Raw genomic sequence first — 23,684 nt, forward strand, 5'->3', positions numbered from 1 at the left:
CTGGGCATCATCTCTAATTCTAATTCTTTAATATTTCACACGTGGTCATTACATTTTTCTTTTTAAAAAATCCAATCTTACTTATTTCAATATCTTAGTTGATCCACTTAAAACTTTGGCTTCTCTCAGAAGGAGACCATCTCAACTCAAAGATCTCAATCTTCCTCCTGACTTCCCAAACTACTCCCACTCTAGTATTCTATACACTACCATAGCATCATGCATAATTATATTCCCTCCATATTCATAACGTTCTTAATCTTATCTTCAATATCTAATAATCCATCTACAACCTAATTTCCCTTTCCAACTCCTTCTAGTCCTTTTTTCCCCCACAACAATTCTTCAACCCCATTGACCCTATTCATTCTTCAATATGTCTCATCCTTATTATATTCTTATTCATTACTTATGTGAATTAAATTACATGGTCCATTTCTGTACTCACTTCTTGCATACCCCCTCCAATCACTTGCCCCTTTCCCTTCATGATGGTAGCCCGGTTAAGATCCAACACTAGTTTAATTCAATACTCAAGCTATTTCATGTGGGCATATGAGTAACCAAACATGGTTTGAGGATCCCAGACTCTACCCTAGACTGAACTCAGGTATGTTAGTTTCCATTTTAGAGGAGACATCTAGGCTACATATATGCATTTGAAAGACAGTGACATAGACAAGGCATTTAAAACCAGGGAATGTAATGAGACTATCATGTAGTGCACCTAGACAGGAAAGTAAAAAATTTACACAATAACACCTCAGACACTCTTATACATAAGGAAATTAATGGATATGGATATGAAATAAAAAAATCAAAGTCAGTGAGTTGAGGTAAAAAATAAACAATAGGATCATCACAGAAACTATAAAATATTCTAAGAATACTAAGACAATGCTAGACTGTCTCAGAATATGTGGCTTGATCTAGTTAGAAGGAAATGAGAATGTATTTTTGTAATTGGCAATTGGAGATAATGGTTTCCTTAAAAAGAAAAGTTTGCCAGAGAGGTGGGGGAGAAAATACTGATCAGATCCAGTTCATGAGTACATGGAAGGTAAAAAGTGTGCTTTTCCTATAAAGGGGAACAGCAATAGAGAGTAATGGAGTGGCAGCTGAAGAAAATTCAAGATAGATCATTGTTCAATATTAGGGGAAATCGGATGATACATAGTACACAAGCAGTGGAGTTGGCTTAGACAGGATGGCAGACATTACATCAATTATAACAGGAGGAAAAGTGAAATATTAGGATTGATATAGGTGTATTGAATATGTGCTGTTGAATCATTTGGAAAGTATCTTCTAATCGTTCTATTCCTCAAATAAAATAAAAAGCAAGGTGAGATGAAAAGTTGTGAAATAGCTACCCAAATAAGTGGGAGGGAAATAAAGTGTTATTGATACACAGCAATAAGGGTCTCCTTGAAGTTAATGACATGAACTTAAAGTGAGTTCAGTCTGGACAATTTTCCCAAGAAGCCATACAAATGGCCAACAGACATATTTAAAAATGCTCAATTTCACTAGCTATTAGGGAAATGCAAATCAAAACTACACCTATTAGAATGGCTATTATCAGTAAGACAAGAAATAACAAATGTTGGACAGGATGTGGAGAAAAAGGAACTCTCATACACTGCTGGTGGGAATGTAAATTGCTATAGCCTCAGTGGAAAACAGTATGGGCGTTTCTCAAAAATTTAAGAGTAGAGTTACTATACGACCTAGCAATCAGTCTTCTGGGTATCTACCTGAAAATTTTGAAAACATTTATTTGTAAAGATTTATGTACCCCTATCTTCATTGCAGCACTATTCATGGTGGTCTAGACATGGAAACAACCCAAGTGTCCTTCGATGAATAAAGAAGATGTGGAACATATATACGGTGCAAAACTATTAATACTCAGCCATAAAATAAGATGAATCACTGCCATTTGTGACAAGGTGGATGTATCTTGAGAGTATCATGCTGAGCGAGATAAGTCAGATGGAAAAAGACAAGAATCCTATGATTTCACTCCTATGTGGGATATAAAACAGAAAACAACAAATGAATAAACAAAATAAAGACAAAAAAGCTCATTGACATAAACAACAGTATGATGGTTACAATAGGGAAGGGACATGCAGGGGGCGTTGATGAAGATAATGGGGTCAAATATATGGTGATGGAAGGAGCCTAAACTCTGGGTGATGAGCATGCATTGCAACACAAAAATGATGTTTTATAATATTGCACACTTACATTACCTTACTAACCAATGTCACTGATAAATTTAATAAAAAAAAATATGTGATAAAATGAAATAAATGATTTACAAAGATCTCCAGTGTGTTAATTTGAAAGTTTTCAGTTGGAAATAACATAATCCCAATTCAAACAAACACTAAATTGATGGAGGATTTATTGACCCATATGATCAAACTATTTAGAGGAAGTCCTTGCTTCATGAAGACTTGGATCATTGTTCTATCTCTTTTTAATCCTCTCGACCCTGTACTTATTTGTATTTTGGCTGAATCCCCTTGCTGGATTTCTTCATGATTACAAGATGGCCTCCAGTAGCACAGCTACCTGCTGCAAGACCAGTTTTTAATGTCACTGTAGGGTTTGACTTTCCTTTAAAACCTCTGAAAGGAGATTCAGTGTCACTGAAGTGCAGACTTTCTGCCAAATGGTTATTTAAAGTACCAAAGGGCAAAAAAAAAAAAAAAAAAAAAAAAAAAAAAAAGCCAAACAACCTTAAAACAATTCATTTGCTGTAGCCAAAAACAAAAAGTGGGGGGAAAAGAATCTCTCCTCTTTCACTTTAGAAGACAGAGAGGGATGACAGTGGAGAAGAATTCTCTGGTTCTTATTGTCCCATTTCTGTGCAAAGCCCTAGAGCTGGAAATGGGCAAGGGTCTCTATACCTCAAAATATTCACTGCAAAGGACCTTTCTGACTCTTGAGCCACACATGCTTACGTGGCTCCTAAGTCCTTGTGTATTTGAGAGTCATGAAACTCAGAGCACAACATTCTCATGTCATGATATTATAATTATACTTAGAGTAATTGCTGCCTCTTGGAAGATAGATAAAATATTCTGCTTCTCAGCATCCCATAGAAAGGTAGACATCCAACCCATTTTAGTCTCTGAGAATGTCTCTTCCCTTTTTCACACCCTCTAGAGACACTGATCCTTCCTGTCACTGTACTCAGGTATGCTGACCAATGGCTTCTGCCTGGGTCATACTAATGTGATGTACCAACAGGTCAGAAGGTGGCAGAATAAGTGCACATGTTTATTCCCTCTTCTCCCTCATAGCCAGGTTGTAGGTTGGCAGTAAATCTATGTTCATCTTACTGAATCTACGTCCATCTACATAAGTTAATAGTTCATTTCAGAATGTTTTATACTACAGCTGTAGTTCTGGTTTCTATTAACTGCCTTCCTAGCTTGCCTTTTCAGCATAGGGAAGGGAAACAGGTCCCTACTGTTTCTAAACCCAGGATGATTAATCGTGCTATTTTGGTTCCCCTTAACCTTTTCATACCTTTTAGTCTTTTTATTCAATTTTTCTAAATTTCTCTGAGTGAGCCATCCCTTTCAGTTTCCTGGCTGAAGCTTAGCTGATTTCCTTTGAACATTAAGGTACATTCCTCAAGTGTTTTTCTACATAATTTTTTAAAATTTTCTGTAATAACTGTATCTCACAAAGTTCATTTATTTTCAAATGATTAGCCAAAGTATTGACACCCCCAAGAAAACATCCTTCAGTCATTTCAAAGAATCACCAAAGTTGTGTTCCACTCATCTGATAATTCAAAGATATCAATTATCCCTCATCCTGTTCCACCTGATTCTACTTGTGTCCCACCTGCTTGCAACAATGTCACTTTTGATACATCATTACTCTTATTTACTGCTATTAAAAAATAAAACTTTTATGCTAAGTGTTCATAGACACCTAAAACTGTCATTCCTCGAGGTGTTAAGGCAAATGCTAGTTTGTATGCACAGGTAAATTTTGACTCCTTTCTAACACTGTTTTTCTTATTTGATAGATATCAAATAAGTTCTCATAAATATCATTTCACTGTTTTTCCCAAGGAGGTAACTTTGCTTCAGTTAGTCTCTCATGTAATCACAGGGGTTTAGAGCTAGTCCATATGGTCAAACGGAAAAACTGATATCGACTTTATATCCTCCTCTCTTTATTTTACTCCTTTCCTAACCCCACACTTTTTTCTCCCAGATTCACAATAGAAGAGTAAATGCTTGTTTTAAGGGGTGTGGATATAGCAATAGGAAAGGTAGAGGAGGATTTCTGCATTGATGCTGTTTGAGTTCAGCCCGCCTTCATCAGTGAATCTCCAAGTATGGTCTCAGCTCAGCAGCATCAGCCTCAGGTGAGAATTTGTTAGAAAAGCACATTTGCAATCCCCAACCCAAACTTACTGAATTAGAAATTCCAGGGAAAGGCAAAACTATTTGTGTTTTAAACAGCCCTTCAGGAGATTCTAGTGCACAACTAAAGTCTGGGGCAGCAAAAGTGTAAGAATTACTGATCTAGAAAAAACATACCTTCTAAGATAGCAATGCACAAATACATTTTTAACTTTAAGGTATTTAAGTAAAAGGGCTTTTATTTTTCGTATTATTTTCAATGATTCCCTTAATCTCCTTTGAGAAAAGAAAAATAGACTTCAAGACTAATTTTTCGTCATTGTTTCAACTTCATGCTTTATTAATTTATATTGACTATAGCTCCATTACTTCATCTGAGTCAGACTTAGCAATTTGTTTGACTGTCAGTGGTTAGTTTGGGGAGTGGAGTGGCTGAGGACTGGAAATTCTGCTTGTGTGTTCCAAATTTTTACCACATTCTTATTGATTTTGGAGGCTTTGGTTTTCACTCATCATTCAAATTAGACTATGTGTTATTTCTGCCTTGTTGTAGCAGTTTTGCTTTTATGTTCCCGTTACTTTCCTTGTAGTTTACCTTCTATTAATCAGGAGTCTAATTTTCCCAAAGGAGGGGACAATGTTATAGAAATAAAACAAAATAAATATTATGTGTGAATGTTTACCTATATTTATCTAATGCTATACATTTTTTTTAATGTTGACCACTTTTCTAAATAGATTCACAAATATACTAGTCTAGCTGCGAACTAGACATTATAAATTAAAAAGTCAGTATTTTTATAAGGATAATAATTGGATTTATTAGAGAATTAATGTAAGTTGAATATATGCATAAATTTGACTAGGTAGGTTAGATCTTTCAGTATCTTGATTAATGATGAAATTCATTTGCTTTTGAAAATGTCACATTGAAAAATCTTTACGTTTTTTAAACTTCCATTTAGATTTCTTTCAAAATGATGAAAATCTTGTCCATTGTGCATTTGTGCTATGTCTGCATGCTCTACGTCTCTTTTCAATATATTTTAAGACTTCCCTTTACCACAGCTTTTAATTTTCTCCTTTTATGAATATTCTGAAATTTGAGCCTATTTACTGCCCTTCAATAATGCCGAACAGAACTTATTTTAAGCAGTCAGATAAAAATCAAACAAGTGTGAAGAGAACAAATTGTACTTCTTAATGGGGTGAGAAAGTATCTATAAAGCTATTTAAGATGTACTAAAATTATAGGCCCGGATAACTAGGTCACTTCTGTCATTTACAAATGGATAATTTTTAGCGAATTCTTGTTTAAATAAAGCGTTGTTTCCTAAAAAATGTCTGCCTACAGACCCTAACTGAACACTATTAGCTGAAGTCTATAAATTTAACGAAAAGATGGTTACTCTATACTTTCAAAATACAATATTAACATTGTATTTGTATAATCGAAATAATACTGTGGGTAGTTAACACTTATCTTTTTTTTCTAGACCTTCAAATATTATTTAGTTATCGTAAAGAATCTCCATTATAAAACAATGTATGTTTTACAACTATATGCCCAAATATTTATTTAAAATTAATACCACAACAAACAAACAACCCATAAAAAACACATTGAAAAGGTTTGCTTTAACTTGGAATAGAATATTATATTCCACTAAGTAAAATTTACACTTTTCTTTTGACCACATGGCTTTAAAATCTGTGTATTTTATTTAATAAAATAGGAAATTAATCAATTATACCTACAATGATAATTTTTCTCATATTTCATACATGTGACATTATTCTTCCAAGGAAATGACTTCTGTGTTGTTTGAAGTCTCTTACAAAGCTCATTTGGAAATATTGGTGAACAGATACATGTGGTATCCTAGGAAAGATTAAAAACTATTTTCTATAAAAGTTTTTAGATATTTCAAAGATAATGAAAAGACTATACCTAGAAATTATTTTCATAAACATGTAGAAGTTTTCTGTGAAACAATGTGGAAGATTCTATTTTCCAAAATGCCACAACAATGTTTTCCATTTCAAACATTCTGCCTACTATGTAAATTCAATACTCCTCTAATTGAGATTTGGGGACTATACGCGTATTTTCCCAACTTGAATGTAAGCAAGCTCTGACTGTAGAGAAAGTGATGCTCTCTGGCTTTCAAGACTAGATTTAAAATGCCATGCAGTGTCAGTCTAACTATCTTGGAACCCAGTCCCCATTCTGTACGCCCAAGCCATACAGAGTAGTTATATTCAGGATTATTACTGATAACTCCCGCTGAAGGCCTTGTTGATAGGAAGAATGACACCAGACATGTGAATAAGGAAGGCTTTGAGATATAAATATGAATTCACATTATAAATTTAAATATGATTATTAAAATAAAAATATAGTGATTTGTGGAAACTATGAAATTATTTTATAGTATTTATTTAAATGTTAAATTAAAAGTTAGAATATAGGAATATCACATAATCAAATAATTTAAAACATTAAAAAGCAGAAAGTAAAAATTAAAAGTTTACAAAATTCCATTGTTCACAAGGGAGAATTCTGGTGCAAGAGCAAAAATAAAACTGAAGACTGTTTTTAAAATTGGGGTTTCTACTTAAAATGAGAAAAATTAAAATAAACAAGTATTCTCTCGGATTTTCCTGAGTATAAAAATTATAGTATGTTAATGAAAACTTCAATTATTTGTATAGTTTTTATTATTTGAAATAGTTTGGTAATGGTAAAAAAAAATTTTAAAACCATTCTTGTATGTTGGATTCATACTTATATTTGCAATGTCAGTGCAGTCAACACCATTTTGACATGGCATTGATGAACACTGATTGCCATAAATTTCATAGTCTTGATTGAGAAACCCATTTGGACATTCACAAATGTAAGAAGAACTTTTATTTTGACAAATTCCTCTTTTCCAACAACAGGGAAAAACACAGCATTCCATTGACTCTTCACAGAATGGACCTTAAAAGATCACAATCATAAAAAAAAAAAAATTATAGATAGATAGATATAGATAGATACAGCTAGATATAGATATATAGATATAGATATGTATATAGATAGATATAGATATGGAGTGAAATACATTATAGAAAAAAATCTCTATAGTTCACAGAATATTTTTTCAACAGATTTTTCATTGTATAATTTGTATATCAAAGAATTCAACCTTTGCAAATATATACCTCAATAACTTTTGCAACTCTATAAAATGATTCAACTATCAGCACTATCTGATTTTAGCACATTTCCATGACCCAAAGCAGAGCTCTTTTATGGTCACAATGTATGTAACATTTTGCTTATTCATTTATCAGTTAATGAACATTTGGGTTGTTTCCACTTTTTACTTTTTTTATTGAGATATAACTGACATTTAATAGTATACTAGTTTTAGGTGTACAACATAATAGTTTGATATATGTAAATATTGAGAAACGATCATCCCAAATCCAGTTAACATTCATCACTTCATATAGTGAAAATGTGTGTGTGTGTGTGTGTGTGTGTGTGTGTGTGTGTGTTGAGGATATTGAGAGAAAGAATGTACATCTTAGAGGAAGTTACTAAGATTTCTGGTCGATTTATAAGGAATTTCTTGAAATTACTGAATTTCATTTAAAATGAGACCAGGAAACATGGTTACAGGTAGGCTGCAAAAAATTAAGGTGTTCCTGTGCAGGTGTGGAATAAGTAGAGATAAATACAACAGGTTTGGGATTTTGTAGAGGGGGCATACGACGGAGAAAGGCATGAGTAAGAAATTTGAAGGTGTGGGGAAGTATAATGAAGGACTATATAATTTATTGCGTAAGAAAGAATGGATGTCATAAGGGGTTAAGAAACAACAAATATATGATAAAGATTCAATGTATTTTGGTTCTTTAAAAAATGAAGAATTCATATAATTTGTAATCCAAGAAGGAATAAGTTAGAAATATGGGGAAGGGTTGTCGTCCTGGAGTAGAATGCTTTAAAATTATGGTGAGATTACTCTTATCAGTACAGTACCTTTTTTATAGTGAGAGAGCGTATAGCATAAATAAACAAGTAGCCATTTTTAAGAAGGTATTCATGATGAAGTAACAATTTGCCAGGTATCAGTAATATAAGCTCTGCCATTTTATTATTATTATTATTATTATTATTATTATTATTATTTTAATGTAACGCAAGTATGACTGACTTAAGCTTTGATTGCTAATGCATCCATGTCAAAGAGGCATCCACTTCAAAGACAGCTATCTTAAATAAACACATTGCCTACCACACAAGTAGATAAAGAGCTGGCCACCTCCCACTTTGGTTGAGGCTCTTTTGTTTTTGAGATCTTGGTTGATTTTGATAACAGACCATTTAGGCCACTTGTTTCTCATTTCCCCAGGCTTTAAATTCCTGCTCTTCTGCTTTAAATTCACCAATAAAGAGAGAGCCCAGGAAACTCTATGATCAAACAGATATAAACAGAATCCCAGGGCTCTGGACTCCCATTCTCTCTCTCTCTCTCTCTCTCTCTCTCTCTCTCTCTCTCTCTCTCTCTCTCCCCCAATGGCCTCCCTGTGCGGCCCAAGGTGTGCTGTGTAATTTCCAGATATTATAAATAATAAGCTTTTACTTTTTTTCAAAGTTTCCTGATGATATCGCTGGAGGGTATCTTCCAATCATAAGAACACCAAGGTCCAGTCCGATTACAACATTGGTCATTGATAGGTTGAGACCCACACAAAACAAGTGATTATTATTTTTTTATATCGAAAGATAAATAAAAGCAACACACAAACAACCATACCCATATAACACACATAATTCAAATAATTTAAACTAGGATACTTAAGAAGAAATCCTATTAAATCATCTAAGTAAACTTTACTATAATGAAAATCATAATGGGGCTTCTATAAAACTGGCTCTGCTATCCTAACAAGGTGCATATATCTATAAAAAGTCACAATAAATGAAAGATCATTTTAGACTGCTATGGTTTAATACAATTTTAGTAAGCTATTTTGGTCAATCCTTTAATGAAGTGTCAAAATTTTCTAAAGCAACTCTGCATAAAATAAAGCCCTGCTGTTAGTCGAACATTTTATCCACGTAAATTCATTTTAGTTTACTTTCATGTAAGAATGAAGCTATTATACCCGGAGGATAGGCAACACAAAGCCATCACCAAATAAGAGCGTAATTTGCCTTTCATTCCTATGGGAAGAGAAAGAAGAAATGGTTGTTAGGAGCTGTGCTCGAGGACTATAAAAGTGAAATAAGCAGCAAACACAAGTAAATTAAAGAAAGTCAGCTAAACGTGTGACTCGTGTTTGATTACAGTTTTAAGACTTTGGCAAGATGAAGAATCGCTTCAAATTAAGAAAGGATATTTGATACGAATACTCAATATTCATTTATGTGTTGATAATTTGGAAAACTGAAATGACTATTTTAAGTTATTCATTTTATACATACCTTAACAAATACTATTTCAGGGAATTTACTCTCATATTATTAATTTCATTTCAACCATGCACGATATGAAATTTTAACAGTTACAAATATTGACTGGGTTAAGTTTCTAACGTGTGGTGCTCAGGACTCTGCTCTTCCACTCACATTAGCAGGATTGAATCCGGAGCATATTGTAAGGAGATGTATACCTAATATTTGCCTTTACAGCAGGGATTGACATTTTTCCTTTCTCTAAAGAGCCAAGTAGTAGTTATTTTAGATTTTGAGGGCCACAGAGTCTCTTGAACTATTCAGCTCTACCATTACATCATGAAAGCAGATGTACACTGTACGGGTATGTCACTGCATGAGAATGACTGTGTTATTTTGCATTACTTATTTGACAAAAATAGACAGTTCTTTAAAACAGTTTATTGGAATTAATCTAGAAATTTTGTGAATTATATATTGCCGTTACACCCATTGATATAGACTGAATGTTTCTGTCTCCCCCAAATCCATATGTTGAAACCCTACCTCCAATGTGATGGCATTAGAAGGTGGGACATATTGCAGGTAATCAGGATTAGAGGAGGTATAAAGATGGAGTCCTCATAGATGGGATTAGTGTCCTTGTAAAATTCCTGAGAGAACTTGCTTCCTCTCTCTGCTCTCTAATCAAAAGATACAAGGAGGATACCACATGTGGATAAAAGGAGAAGTCAGCGAAGCGGTCTGCAACTGAAGAGGACCTTCAGCAGAATCTGAACATGCTGGCACCCTGAGCTTGGGCTTTGAGCCTCCAGAACAGTGAGAAATAAATTATTGCTTATAAGCTACCCAGTTTATGGCATTTTTCTTATAACAGCCTGAGCTGACTAAGATATTCAATATAAGTGAGATAGCAGAGGCACATGGAAGATAGTTCAAGAAATATACCAACTCTACATCATGAATCAGAAACTTTGAGGAACATCTCTGCAAGAAGCACAATATGCAAGACTGAATTTGGCATATACATTATGTGTAGAACAAAACAAAGGGTACATAAGGGCAAATGAATATTACCACTAAAACAAATATATCCACATCCCCAAACTATAAGTAGCAGAAGGCAGAAATCAAGAAGGTTCTTAGAACATTGTGTTAGGGTATGGGAAGAAACGTGTGGTGGAATCCAAATCAGAATTTAGGAGTGCATCAATTGCACACCCCAGCGTACAAATTTATGTTAGTATATATGAGATTAAGTACTGTCTATCAGCCACAGTTTTCATTTAAAAATTGAGAGATTTTCTACATTTTCAATTAGAGAACTAATTTGGAGCAATGACAGCAAATTGGTATAAACAAAAAACAAGTGAGAAAGAGATCTGTCATTAATACTAACAGTACCTGCTTCAAGGTAACAATTAGTGTATCTCTTACTGAATGGCAGATAAAAGTCTCTATAAAGTTAATTTCATATTCATGTTTCATCAAAGCCTTAAAGATTTGAACAGGGATCTGCTTAAGCTTTGGCTGAATGCACCTCAAAACTCAATAGCAGACAAACGGATATTTCTCAGTGAAATTGAGAAAACAGAGAAATGAAATCACACACATTAAAAAAGTATTTCGAAAGAAGAGATGAAAAATAGGGCAATCACCAATGTTTGGACCACAGATACTACTAGAAGGAGAATAGGACAGAAATCTACAATTCATAGTTTAATAAATCAAAACATGAGCTGTTTCTTTAAAAATAAAAGTAAAACCTTGAACACTTTGGTAACACTTACCAAAAAATGAGAGAATATATCTACTTGATATTAAGAATATTAAAATAGTGACATATATGTGTGTGTGTGTGTGTGTGTGTGTGTGTGTATAAAGGTGACTAAATACATAAGAGAATATTTAATTCTATGCTACTGAAAATTTAAAACTAAAAGACATTTACCAAAATTAATACAGATAAATAAAGAATGGCTGAATATGTCAATAACATAAAATATAATTTGTAAAGAAAGTAACCAGAACTATCCTTGAAAAGATCATTGGGACTTGAATCTTTAAAAATCTGTGAAGAATGTAAAATTCTATTCATTACGTTATAGAACAACCCTGTTCAAGAGAAATATATGTCATATGCAATTATAAATTTTCTAATAGCCACATTAAAAAAAATAAATGAAATTAATTTTAATGATAGATTTCGTTTACCCAATAGATCCAAAATAAAATTATTTAAAAACATCATCAGTGTAAAACATGCATTATGAATATTGTATTTAAACATTTTTATACTAAGTTACTAAAATACAAAATGGGAAAGTGTGTATTTTGAACTTATAGCATGTCTTAACTTGAAATAGCCACATTCCAAGTGCTCAATAGCCATAAGTGGCTAGTGACTCTGTATTGGATTGTATATTTCCAGAGCGCAGAAAAAAAATAAATCTTCCAACTCATCTTACAAAGTTATTCTAAAGTTGATAGCAAATATGTTACTAAGAATAGAATTAAATTCCAGTCTCATGACTAAGTATAAAATAATCCTAAATAAAATATGAACAATTAAATTTCAATAACATTGAAAAGTAGTAATAAAAACAACCAAGTAAGGTCCATTCTAAGACTGAAAATATTTAGAAAATCTATGAATACAATTAGTCACATCAATAGAAATAAGAGCCTATAAATCTGAAGGAAAATGAATTTGAATAGTTTTAAGAATGGCCATTTTAGTAAATTTTGCTGAATTAATTATATATCTATACTAAAAAAAAAATCAACAAAAGAAAATTTCCTAAGCCCTATCTCATATTTCATAAAAAGAGTCATCAATTCAGTCGCATTGCATAGTTCAATGTGGAGGGTAAAACAATAAAAATTCCAGAAATACGATTCCTTAGACATGATGCAAATCTTTAAAATTTCATTAAAAACAACACCGTCTACTTATTTAAAGACACCATTTGGAGAGTGAAAACCAATCCAGAGAATGGGACAAAATATTTCTAACACTAATAACTAGCAAATTCAGGAGACATATTAAGAGTTAGGAGTTCATACAAAACAAATAAAAATACATAAATTATATACAGAGGGTGCCAAAAAAAAAACCAAAAAACACGTATACATGTTTTAAGAAAGGAATAAATTGTATTAAAATTGTGATACAATGAATGACGCTAGCATTCATTTGATTAATGCCATCTTTTGAGTGAATGTCATGTTACACATTGCTACCCTAATTCAATTCAACTTCAAAAAGTAATACATAGATAATATCTCTTAAAATGTGAACATTGTTTTGGCACCCCCAGTACATACTTAGAAATAATGGACAAAAATCTAGGCCCTTCACCAAAGAAGGTATCAAATGTCCAATAAACATTCAATATTATTAGCAAACATAAAAATATTAAACCCAAAGGAAATGCTGCTACATACTTGCCAGAGTAGCTGAGATTAAAAATGGGTAGCAGGCAGAGTGGTGTGTTCATATAGAGCAAAAGGACATTTCTTACATTGCTACAATATTTTTGGAAACAATGTGTTATTTACTAACATTTAACAGAAGTATGAACCATGACTAGAATATATATATATATATATATATATATATATATATATATATATATATATGCATTCATATGTATACATGTTTACACATACATATGTATGTTAGTATGTATATATCCCTACAAAGGAGCAACAAGACAAGTACAGATAAGCTTATAGTAGCATTGTTCATAATTGGCGCAAACTAGAAATTGCCTAAATGATGCTGATCATAAGTAGAATAGATATACATTTTGACATGCTCATACATCAAAAATCACACAGCCATGTATTTAGCTAAAGCTAAACTAAACATAATATAGATGACTCTCTCTCTCTCTCTCTCACACACACACAAACATGAATAAAGATATCTAGAGAGAATAGAGAATACACTGCAAAATTCCATTCGTATAAAGAGCTACTGAAGGAGAACAAAACAATTGTAAAAATTCAGGATAGTCTTTACCTTTGGGAGAAAGGGGGAGATAATTACAGGGAAGGAATAGGAAGACAATTCCTGGGATGCTTGCAATATTTTATTTCTTGATCTATGTTGTGTTTATGTGGTATTTACAGTGTGAAAATTTTGCATTCAAAGTTAAATGCAATTAAGAAATACATGTGATTAAATCCATGCACCAAATTAAAAGGCAAACAGCTGGTTAAAAAATAACTTCTATTATATGTGACAAGAAGTTCTTCCTTGTTTCTAGGTGTTTGCTTGTGTCATTGGTAACCAAATGTTAGCTAACCTCAGAGTCACTGGAGGACTTGTTAAAACACATTGCTGGACCTCATTTCCAAAGCTTGTGATTCAGTGGGCCTGCTTTTGGAATCAACAATCGAGAATTTTTATTTCCAACAGATCCCAGGTGATGCGTATGCTGTTGATGCAGGACCACGCATTATAAACAAGTGACTTTTGTTATTCTCTTAGAAATATACTTTCCTCCACCTTTATAGTCACCCGACTTACTCTTACATTCATTCCAGTTCTAGCAAGTTCACTGTCTAGTAAGTTTCTCCCAACCACAATTAGGACCTTTGAGGACCCTCTTCTGTACGCATCTTTTCCTTAGAAATTTAGTTATATATTGTATCTCTCTGTCTACGTCTAATTTCTCCACTAGGTGTGACATTCCTCAGGTTTTATTGTATCCCTACACTGTTTTTTTATTATGTATGTAGAATATATAAACAAATCCCATTGAGTTCTCAATTTCCTGAATGGTTTTACATTTTTCTTTTAGGTTCTTGTGCTTCTTGTCCCTATTTCAAAGCCAAATTAAACTCTGGCTTTCTCAGGGCCCCCTTCCTTCTATATCCCTAATGTGCAAAGGATTTAAGATAAAATTGTGTCCAGACAGGCTCCTGCTTCACTAACTCGGCCAAAGATTGCAAAGGTGTTTCCATATGACATTTTTACTTGCCTCTTTCCTGGTGGGGTGCACCATTCTTCTCTCAAGTTGCCTGAAGATTAACAATCCATGGCACTCCTTTCCTTATGCCTCCTAGCAATTTTATTTCTAGTTTCCTTCTCCCTTTTCCTCATCTGAACTTGCGCTTAAGATTTGTCTGATGGCCTGTGAATTGTCTCATTATTTTCTCTATTCTAATTTTACTTTCCACAAAACACTTTCAAAGAAAACAAATATTTCCCCTACATTATTCACCCTGTGTTTCAGAACAAATACTTCCTTTACTCTGTCCTTTCCCTTCTCCTTTCTGAACCATCAAAATCTGTTTTTAATACACAATAATAAAGACACATATCTTAAACGTAGAAATTGTTTTGAATTTTGTTTCTGTCATAGATGTATTCAAACACTCTAGTATCCAGATGATATGCTATATGTTAATTTAAGCATGCATGGGTAATGGATCCCTCACCTTTGCCTGAAGATGGCAGAATATGATGTCTTCAACTACCCTTGCACCTATAAGCTATCATTAATAGGGAAGCTTTCTCTGCTGTTCAAAGTTCGAATGCATATAAACTATCACTCTATAATTTCGGCTCAAATTAAATTCATGCCAGGAAGGTAAATCATAAATAAAGTTACAGGCTGGTTTTCTTCTTTGGAATCTGTGTCTAAGAATGTTATTCCAGATATTTATAACCAATGAAAATCTAATGGGTCATGTAATTAAATGTTTAATTCAGTTACAAAGTTCTCCTTTGACCCACTGTCTTGGTCAGTTGCAAAGCCTTTAGTTGTATAAATGGATATTTGATTACAGAGGTCATGTTGAAAACTGTGGTTAGTTATTCTTTCAAAAGGCAGGAAAACGTTCCTTTTGTGTATGAATAATGACTGAAAAAATACATTATAAAACCTGAAATTACAAATGATCTGCCCTGTATATGTTCTTTGTAAACAATGAGGACAATTTTTATAGTTAATTTGACAGTAAATATGCAAAGATACAAGTAATATTTTGAAATACGGTTTCTGGTTGAACACTGTGGCCTCCATTGGTATTATTTTCTTTATCTTTCGGGAGCACATGAAAATGATAGCAGCATTTTACTCAAATATTAAGGAATGCCGGTAATTAATGGAACCATGAGAACAAACAGATTGAGTTGGTGATTTCTTTTTGCTTTTCTGTAACTGTTGGGGAGAAATTTTCTGCCTTATAACAGAAGATCAGTTTCTCTACTAGTTTGTGTTTTAAAGGTAGAAACAGTGTTTAAAGTGTTTAAAGCAAATTTGGTTTGTTTTGATTTTTTTCTTATGCAACTTTCCTTCTTCCATAAGAAATCTGAACCTTAGCAGAGACTAAGAGCCTTTTTACTTTCTGTAAAATTCTGGCTTTGTTGGGCAAGTGTTTATTTATAGTTCATGGGGCCATACTTTTGATGCTGTTTTTCAGTCTTTACCAAAGTTCATGTATATGGCTGGGCATCTCAGCAGATATTCGAGCATGTGGTGGCTTCATGGCAACACATTTTTCTTTTTGGAATACTGATGGCATGTTAGATGTTCTGTAGCTATATTTACCCACTAAACTCAAGTGCCTGTAAACAAACCGGAGATTATAATACAGAGATTTCTTAATACATCAAACAGAAGTCCTATTTTATTTTTATCATTATTACTTTTATTATTATTATTTTAATTTGCCCTCCTTGTATTGAAACAAATTGCTATTTCTTTGGTTGGTTACTACATAAAATATAGCAATACCCTTGCATTTAGTGGCTATCCTGTATGGAAGTAAATAAATAGTTAAGTAAATTCCATTCTTATTGTCAAGTGTTAAAATAACATGGGAAAAAATGGAGATTTCCGTAATCTGGATCACAGGCAATGTGGCAAAAATCCAACTAGACCTGAGCTCCCGCATTCGTGACAGCTGTCCATGCGTACCTGAGTGGAGTGGCCTGCTAAAGACACTTCCACTTTGCATCTTTTGCTATGTTTTAAATGATAACCCTCCTAACAGTGTTGTGATATGTCATTGTGGTTTGATTACATTTCCCACATGAGTAGGGATGTTGAGCACTTTTTCATATACGGGTTGGACATCTGTGTGCCTTCTTTGAAGAAATACCAACTCAGATGTATATGTTTTGCAAATATTTTCTCCCATCCCATAGGGTGTCTTTTCATTGTGTTGACTGTTTCCTTTGATGTGCAAAAGCTTTCCAATTTAATGTAATCACTTGTTTATTTTTGCTTTTGTTGTCTCCACTTTTTAAATTGTTCTGTTTCTGTCTCTCTATCAAAGTTGATTTTATGAAAGTGAGGAACATAGATAATGTTCTGAATAAATTGAATTGTGACTTTATTTTACTGTATGTACTTCTATAATATTATCTTTATTAATTATATACAACATTTAAATATACACACACGTATATATTAGTGTAAGAATTTTATTTTAGGGGATAAAACAGAAGCTAATACATTTAAGCCTTTTCTTACAAATTTAGATGATTAAATAACCTAAATACTAATCTTTTATTGTTTACATGTATTGAAAATGTGCTCTATTTTGTGACTGTTTACACTTTATGTTGTTTTAATTATTAGAAGTTCTTAATGTCAATGTAGTAAAATATATCAATATTTTCTTCTAGATTTAATACTTTAAATGTATAGGTTGGTGCAAAAGTAATTGTGGTTTAAAAGGTTAAAAATAATTGCAAAAACCGCAGTTAACTTTTGCACCAACCTAATATGTAGTATTTTTGTGTGTGTGTGTGCATGTGTGTGTGTAAGAAAATATTCCTCATAATGAAATCACAGTCTTATACTATATTTTTTAATAAAAGTTTTACAGCTTGACCTCCTTTGTGTCCTTTAATTGGTGTAGGTATAACTTTTGCAGCCCTACTTATGCCTTCACAATTGGTCTTGACAAGTGAGAGGGCATGTCACACCCATCATTCGGTCTACCAATAAAACTTTGCAAGCATCTTAGTGAATATTTTGGCAAACTGTTTTGAAATATTGATTAAAATTACACTGAAATTACAGTCAAATTGAAAATTACAAACATAATTTAGTCTTGTGAATAAACATGCTATTTCTCTCAATATACTTAGACTTGTTTAAATGTTTTAAAATACAGATACACTTTGCTTATCTCATTAGATTTGTTCTATAGTTAACACATATTTTTTATTCATAGAATATTTCTTTTTAAACTGTGTGCTCTAACAGCCCATTAATGCTGTATAGAACATTAACTGTTTGTTATATAAGATTATATCCACTCCCCTAATTAAACTAGCTTAGAAAATAAACTATTTTATCTAATTTATATTTTTAGATTCATTTATGTTTTTCATGTAAAAAACATCCCATATGGGATTTTTAAGTATGTTCCCTTGCATCCCATATATTGCTCCTGGGATCCTTTCCTTTACTCTTCAGTGTGTATTTTGGAAGTCCTTATTTAAAAGTGTTATAATATTTCCTTTTGTTGTTGTTGTTGTTGTTTTTGTTGTTGTTTCTCTGATAATCTCTCTCTCTCACTTTCTTTCTCTCAATTACTTTTTCTTGAAAAATACAGTTTTTATGTGTGAACAATTCTATATTAGCAGTAAGTTCCTCTCAGCACACTGATCATATTATTCTACAACTTCCTAACTTTCATTATTACAGTTGAAACAACAGCTGTTATTTTAATTTCTTTATAAGTTTGCTGTTTTTTTTCCTAGCTCCTATCCCTTTCCTTTATTTTTGAATTATTTGTTGTAATTCTTACATACTTGAAAAAGATACTGGAATCTAGATCTGACTAGAACATATCCTAGCTGTCATTAATTTTTGACCTTGGATAAATCCCTTAACGGGAAAATAAAACTAATATTGAATTTATTATTAGGAATATGCAGGCATTTTCACTAACATGTTGTTCATAAATTCATATGTATAAATTAGGAACTTAAATAACTTTAATCAGTAAGAACTCCAAATCTGAGTCTAGGTTTTCTTACTATTTACCTGGTAAGGGAGTGATACTAAGGAGGGCAATTTTACTGTTTCCATAGTCCTTCCTTAACCATATATCAAACATATATTTTTCTCTTACAAACACTGCTAACTGTATGGTTAGGTCTCCTTAGCTATCCCCACAAAATCTAGATAATATATTATTTTCAAACTATAGAAATTGGAAAATTGTGATTACATTAAAGATTTAAAATACATCAATCACAGATTTAGTGTGACCTACTGCAAATAAATAAAAAGTATTTTTAACTCAACTTATTGTGGTCCTCATTTCACAATATGTACATATATTAAATCATTATATTTTACACCTGAAACTAATATACTTTTATATGTCAATTACATCTCCAAAAAGGTATTAAACTGACAAAGTGGTTTAATTATAGAAACAAAACATAAATAAATAAGATTTTTCTAATAAAGATTTACATAGGACCCAGTGGTAAGATAAAAGATTGCTTAGGGACTCATCTACATGTTATTTTTCCATAAAAGCAATGCATTGAGAGAGTCTTATGTCTCTTTAATAGCAATTACAATTCCCAGAAGATAGAGCGACTTATAATATGAAATAATTTCTGAACAAAAGGAAATAAAATGTTTGGCAACGTGGTACTCCCAAAGTAAAGGAACTTCACATATTGTTCAGATTATTAGACTAAAACCAACAGGATGCAAAATAACAAAAAATGAATGAAAATTCCTAGCCTTAAATTTTAGTATTTATAATAGCAATGGATGGAGCGAATATGGACTGACAATAGTTTTTGTGAGAAATCCAAGGGGATTTTAGTAGAAGTGCAATATGATTAAAATAGAAACAAAATTACCAAAACTCTAGAGCAGCATTAGAAGTAGTAGCTACTATAAGATTACAGCTTACTATTCACAGTAGTAACAATCTTATTATTCACATGGGTTCTCCCATCTCCTTCCTAGAAATACAATTTTCCATGGGAAATACCTTACTTAGCAAACTACTTATTGTAGAAAGTTCTTCCTGAGTGTACGGATATCAGCAGGAGCCAAGGCAATAATGAGGGTAATGAAACTGGTCAGCTGAGACAAGTTCCCCCCACCACCACCCCTGATAAAAGAGGCCAAGGAAAGGTAAAAGAAAGGAGATGGAGTGAAGTCAGAGAAAGGAGCCATTGAAGGATTCTATAATGGAGAGACCAATGGAAAGTCCAATGAATTGAAGCAAATGAACGACTCTCCAAAACAGGAAGTTATACTCAATTATAAGAACGATTAGCACTGGTGCATATAAATTCTTTTGCACCCATTTCCAAATCTCTAACAGTTCCTCATTCAGAAATGGTGTGTTTTTTATACTGAGAAAACTGTTTCTGCATTTGATACTTAGGTTCATGCATTAAAGAGCAGGGACTTTGTTCATTACACTAGGAGCTTAACCCATGTAAATATAATTGAACTAGCAATCTGACATTTTCTTCAAACTCCCCAAACTTTTACAAAGTAGGAAAGAAGCATTCAAACTAATCATAGCTAGATTCCATGAGGCCCTGCAACAACTGGGTTATGTTATGAAGCAGATATTGTGGTATCTATTTTGTATATATGATCTTATTTGATCCTTATTAAAACTCTGGAGAGAAGACATGTTTATGTCTAGTTACCAAGTGAAGAGTCTGGTGGTCATATTACAGATATTCCCAGTGATAACAAAGCTAGTAGTGCAGGACCCTAGTATAGAGCCAAGGTCTCTTTAGCTCCAAAGATCTCATGCTTAACCATGAACAGGTACTTTGAATGAAGTTTTTAGTTGTATACATGGATATCATCAAGATCAAAGCTCACAAGCACATTTCGTTCTGGAAGATCAAGCATATAAATATAGTGTATTCAGAATTTTAAAATTCCAGAATTATATAATATTAATTTATGAGACTAGAACTTTTTAACACTGAAAGCTAAAAATTTAGGGATACATATAACTATTTTTAAGTACAGAAATCAATTTATACATAAAGTATAATTATTCAGTTTCATTACAGGGGTAGAACTAGAATTACTAGTTAGGATAGGTAGCACATTTGCGTCTATAACACAGACTCCACAATATACTCAACAAGTAGGAATGTTCAATAATAAAATAGACTCAATTATGATGTAGTGATATACTATTCAATGCTGGATGTAAAGCACTCATGATTATCTCATCATCTATATCGGAGGTTGCAGAAGAAACTCCTTCAGGCTTGAAATAACTTTAATAGCATGGAGGTATATGTAACTTATTATACTCAGGATACTATTTATGAACTAACAGTAAATGAAAAAAAGATTCAAGATTATATAATTCCATTTAAGTATGTTCCCATTTAGGTAGAATATACTGAGATTGGCATATGCAATTGAAACAAAATATGCATAATACATTTTATGATCAGAAAACAAAAATAAAGTGAATTTGTTATTTCATTAGTAATAAAATGCAAATTAAAAGAACAGTAAGATATTATGCATATCAAATGTGAACTTATACTATCTACTTAGCAGAATCATTTTAATTTTCACAATGATATTAACCATGTTGGTGAAGTTTGTGTATAATGGTCTCTTTTATATACCAATTTTAGGATCATAAACTTGCTTACCAAGTCTTAAAAGAAATTCCTTAGTATACATGTCAAGACTCTTAAAAATATCCATACAATATTCCTTGTCTATGGACTTAGTCTAAATTTTACTCCAGAAATAAACAGTGGTATCCTCAAAGATTTATATTATTGAATTATTTAGAATAGTAAACTTTTAAAGATAAATGTGCAAATACTAGAATGATAAAATAAATATATTGTTATTATAGAACACTAAATAGCTACTAATTTTTATAATTACGTCAAACACTTTCATACTATTTATTATGTTCCAGCCACTGCTACAACATTTTACCTATATTAACTCATTTAAATCTCACTTCTTTGCAATGAAATAGTCACTGTCATTAAACTCACTTTTTTAGAAACGTTAAGTGTAATTAATTACCTAAAGTCATAGATAGAAATAGAATTTATGTCAAATCTATGCTACTTTCCCACTATTTTCCCTCTTAAATTTAAGAGATAAGATGGTGAACTGACCATTTTGTAGACATAGAATTCTCCTTTCCCTTAAACTCCACACGTACGTTTAGGTCTATAATAAAATTAAGAAAATTCAATAAAATATAAAAAATCCTTCACCATTATTGAGAACCCAGAATCACCGAAAAATTTCTATTAAACATAATGCAAGTTGGATCAAATTTGTATAAAGGTATCAGAACCCGTAAAATGCATCAAAGAGAAACCTTGCTTCATTTGCTAATAAATCCCCCTCCTGAGGCAGCAAGATGGAATTGTAGGTTATAAATAAAAAATGTTCTGGTACAAGACTTCTGGCAACAATTAATTGGAAGAGAAATTACTTGGGGCCAAAGCATGGTGAGCAAGCAGAACACACTACTTGGAATCTCCTTTTAATAGCCACTAGAGCGCAATAATGTTGGAAAGCAGCTTATACCAGTCTCTGGGACTGGATATACAAAGTTAAAAAAACAAAAACAAACAAAAATAACAGTGAGGCAGAGTTAGTTGATACCTTTTTCAGTAGTCACAGCTATGAAGCTGTGTGTAGTCGAAGAGAAAGCTAAATACTGAAATCTGACATATCATCCAAGCTCCACTGTCCATAAAGAGAAGTATCAAGTAATAAAGTACCCTTTCTAGGATGCTCACTTCTCTGGTCTCATTCTGACTCCTCAACACTGCTAGTTTGCTTTGGTATCAACAACACTTCAGTTTACAACCTAAAATGATAGGCACTTGAATAGATAATAAGGTAAGCCAATGAGAATAATTGGAGAAATACCAGGGATAAAAATTAATTTTTTTTCTTAGGATGAATTCCCAGAAAGTAAAAATAATGTGAAACTGATCAACATATCCTGGGGAAAAAAATGAAGAAAATAATACATGATAGGCAGAGAACGGACATTTTAAATGATTGTAATGATAATACTAGTTAATATTTTACAGTATCATTTTGTGTTTACTATGCCAGGCCAAGTTCTACTAGCTTTACATGGGTAGCTGCTTTAATACTTCACTCCATAGTTATAAATGGAGTTATACAAGCCTTGTGTTACACAAAGGGGACAATCTCTATGCCCTGCATTTGACAATAGGTCATATTAATTTTTCTTGCACCTCTCTCAATTCTGCCTTAACTTGTTCTGTTCATGGACAAATTCCTTGAAAGAATTTCCTATACTCACTGCCTCAAATCTCGATTATTCCCCCCACCATTCCAAGTTCCCACTAAGATAGGATCATCGACATCATACTCCAGAATCCAATGGACACTTTGTGTTTTGTTATTGACTTGCCAGCAGAGCAGAAATTAAAATATGGATTGTTCCTACTTTTGAAAATTATGAACACTTGAGATGTAATTAAGATGTAACACTTGAAACCTACATAATTTTACAAACCAATGTCACCTCAAAAAATTTAATAAAAAGAAAGAACACTTCACATGAAGTATACTATCTTAACAAATGTTAAATGTATAGTGCAGTATTATTAACTATAGACATTATGATTTATAGCAGATAACTATACATTATTCATCTTGCATAATTCAAATTTTATAGCCTTTGGGGGAAGAAAAAAACAAAACCTCCCCATTTTTCACTCCCACCAGTTTTTGGAGACCACTATTCTACACTCTGCTTCTATGAGTCAGACTATTTTAGATATCTCATATAAGTGAAATAACACAGTATCATTTTAA

The 23,684-nt window shown here is 32.5% G+C and overlaps 1 protein-coding gene across 1 annotated transcript in view; it reads right to left on the minus strand.

Annotated features, from left to right (window-relative positions):
• The window catches only part of EYS (eyes shut homolog), a 136,792-nt gene that overhangs the window by 49,914 nt on the left and 63,194 nt on the right, over nt 1-23,684 (minus strand). The window contains 2 exon segments of the mRNA XM_033103634.1: nt 6,155-6,299; nt 7,189-7,386. Of these exon segments, the coding sequence (XP_032959525.1) occupies nt 6,155-6,299; nt 7,189-7,386 (343 nt within the window).

The sequence above is a fragment of the Rhinolophus ferrumequinum genome, chromosome 3, assembly GCF_004115265.2.
Source record: "Rhinolophus ferrumequinum isolate MPI-CBG mRhiFer1 chromosome 3, mRhiFer1_v1.p, whole genome shotgun sequence".
NCBI lineage: Eukaryota > Metazoa > Chordata > Mammalia > Chiroptera > Rhinolophidae > Rhinolophus > Rhinolophus ferrumequinum.